This window comes from Elephantulus edwardii, unplaced genomic scaffold (assembly GCF_000299155.1).
Source record: "Elephantulus edwardii isolate Elephantulus edwardi_28Jun2011 unplaced genomic scaffold, EleEdw1.0 scaffold00075, whole genome shotgun sequence".
NCBI classification, from domain to species: Eukaryota; Metazoa; Chordata; class Mammalia; order Macroscelidea; family Macroscelididae; genus Elephantulus; species Elephantulus edwardii.
Window position 1 is genome coordinate 13064791 of NW_006399825.1, and position 2026 is coordinate 13066816.

General features: G+C 49.7%; 1 protein-coding gene across 1 annotated transcript in view; it reads right to left on the bottom strand.

The window, feature by feature from the left end:
* Nucleotides 1-1414: 1414 nt before the first annotated feature.
* Nucleotides 1415-2026, bottom strand: part of GPR1 (G protein-coupled receptor 1) — a 1087-nt gene continuing 475 nt past the window's right edge. Inside the window, exon 2 of the mRNA XM_006889156.1 lies at nucleotides 1415-2026. Within this exon, the coding sequence (XP_006889218.1) occupies nucleotides 1415-2026 (612 nt within the window).

The following is a 2026-nucleotide window of genomic DNA, read 5'->3' on the forward strand; positions in this document are numbered from 1 at the left end:
TAAGACAGGCGCTGGTTTCATACATGGTCAAACAGGAGCGCACCAAAGGTAACACTGTTGTGCTTTTGCAGTCTTCAAATAATTATAAAAAACAGGGAGGATCTGTTGGAGACTGCTAGTTCAATCTAGCTGAAGCCATTTTGTAATTCTCTAAGGACATGTCTGGACATGTTGCCCTACCCTGGGAGGACAGGTTTCAGTTTACTGGGAACGCCCTGCTAAGTTTCTGTTTACCAGATAACTTTCAGCTTACTGGAAACGACATGTTATTCTCCCCCATTGCGTACTTCTCCTCCCCCCATTGTGCTCCTATATATATGCTGTGAGTGCTTTCAATAAATGGATGACTTGATCAGAGATTCAACTTGTCTTCCTGCTTTTGTGCCTCCTGTCCCCCCCATTCTCATTCTTCCCCTCTTAGGGTCACCGTTGAAGATCCCAGCAGGCCGGGGCAGGACTGGACAGAGGCCAGAGCCTAGGGGGTCAGCAGGCTACACAGAAACCCATGTGCCACTTCCTGTGGACAGCTTAGGGGTGGCCAATCCCTGGCAGAGCCAAGGAGTGCTGGGTGAAGCCCTTGGGTGCCAGCCAGGGACATGTCACGGCCCGGTGCTCAGGGTTCCTGACCTGCCTGGGACACAAGGACTGGGGCCAGGAGAGCATTGGGGTCAGACAGCCCACAGTGTCCACCTGCCGATGCCCTCCGAGGCTGTCCTCCTCTCCTGGGGTCCTCCCAGCAGAAGGCCACCTCGTGGCCACTGGGGTCCCCATTTCTCAGGCAACAGGTCACGGCTGTGCTGGAACACTGAAGCCGCAGCCCTGGCTGGGTGAGCTGGCAGCTGCCCCAGATGTGAACTCAGACTTTCCCGTCAGGGACACCTCATGGGTGACATGTCCCTGCTTCCAGCAGCTGCCACCCTCCCGGGGAGACTTCCCGCCTGGGGACGTTGATGGAGCCCACACCACCTTCGTCTGGGAGCATCCTTTGCTTTGTTTCTCTGCAGCCTTTTCTAGGTCAGAAACAAAAACCGAGTCATGTTTTCACTTCGCGGGTTTCCGTGCATGTTTTCTTAACAAATCTTCTATTTTAGAATTTAAAAAAATGTTATTAAGATTAAAAAAATTGAGATTTGATATTGCGTAGCCATGGTGATTAGCCCAAGCGGTATAGTTAGCAAGAAAGACACAGATCATTTAAGTTGCAAGGGAAACCCAAAACAATTACAATGAGCCTTGCTAAGTTTTATGTCTGCACAAAAAAAACCCAACCCCCAAACCCCCAACAAACCACTAGGATGGCAATAAAGTGAATCACTAAAGATCAGCTCTGTAAGCTGGGAACACAACTGAATCTGAAATCATCTGTTCCAGGAGCTACACAGAGCCTCGTGCTGATTTGTGTGTAAGTCACAGCTCACTGGGCTGTTTCCATGAGACACAGGTTCTTGGTTTCGGAGTTCCTGAGCTGTTCACTCACTGTGCCTGAACAGCTGACTTCCCACAGTGTGTGCTTTAGGATCTCAGCCACAGAGGAACGGAGTCGAACTTGGAACTTCTTGCTGATGAGGACGTACAGGATGGGATTTAAGCAACTATTGAGGAAGGCCAGGGCGGTGGAGATGGGTATTCCGGCCTCTAGCACTTGGAAAAAGTAGCTGTTGTGGTGAATCATGAGCTCCCAAATGCTAAACAGATGATAAGGAGTCCAGCAGATCAAAAAGGCAATGACCACAGCCAAGACTGTCCAGAAGTGCTTACTAGAGATCACGATGTTTCGCTTCTTCACCTGAAAGATGAGACATGAGTAGCAAATGCTCATGGTTATCAAAGGGAAGAGGTACCCAACAATGAATTTCACCCAGGTCAGAGCATGGTGCCTCATCAGTCTGAGATCAGGGTCATTCTCATGGAAATTGTTATAGCACAAGACGTGGTTGTTGAGCTTCACAACGTCTCTGAAGTAGAGGGCGGGGCCAGCAATCAGAGATGCCAAAAGCCAGACGAATATGATCACTATTAGGGCGTT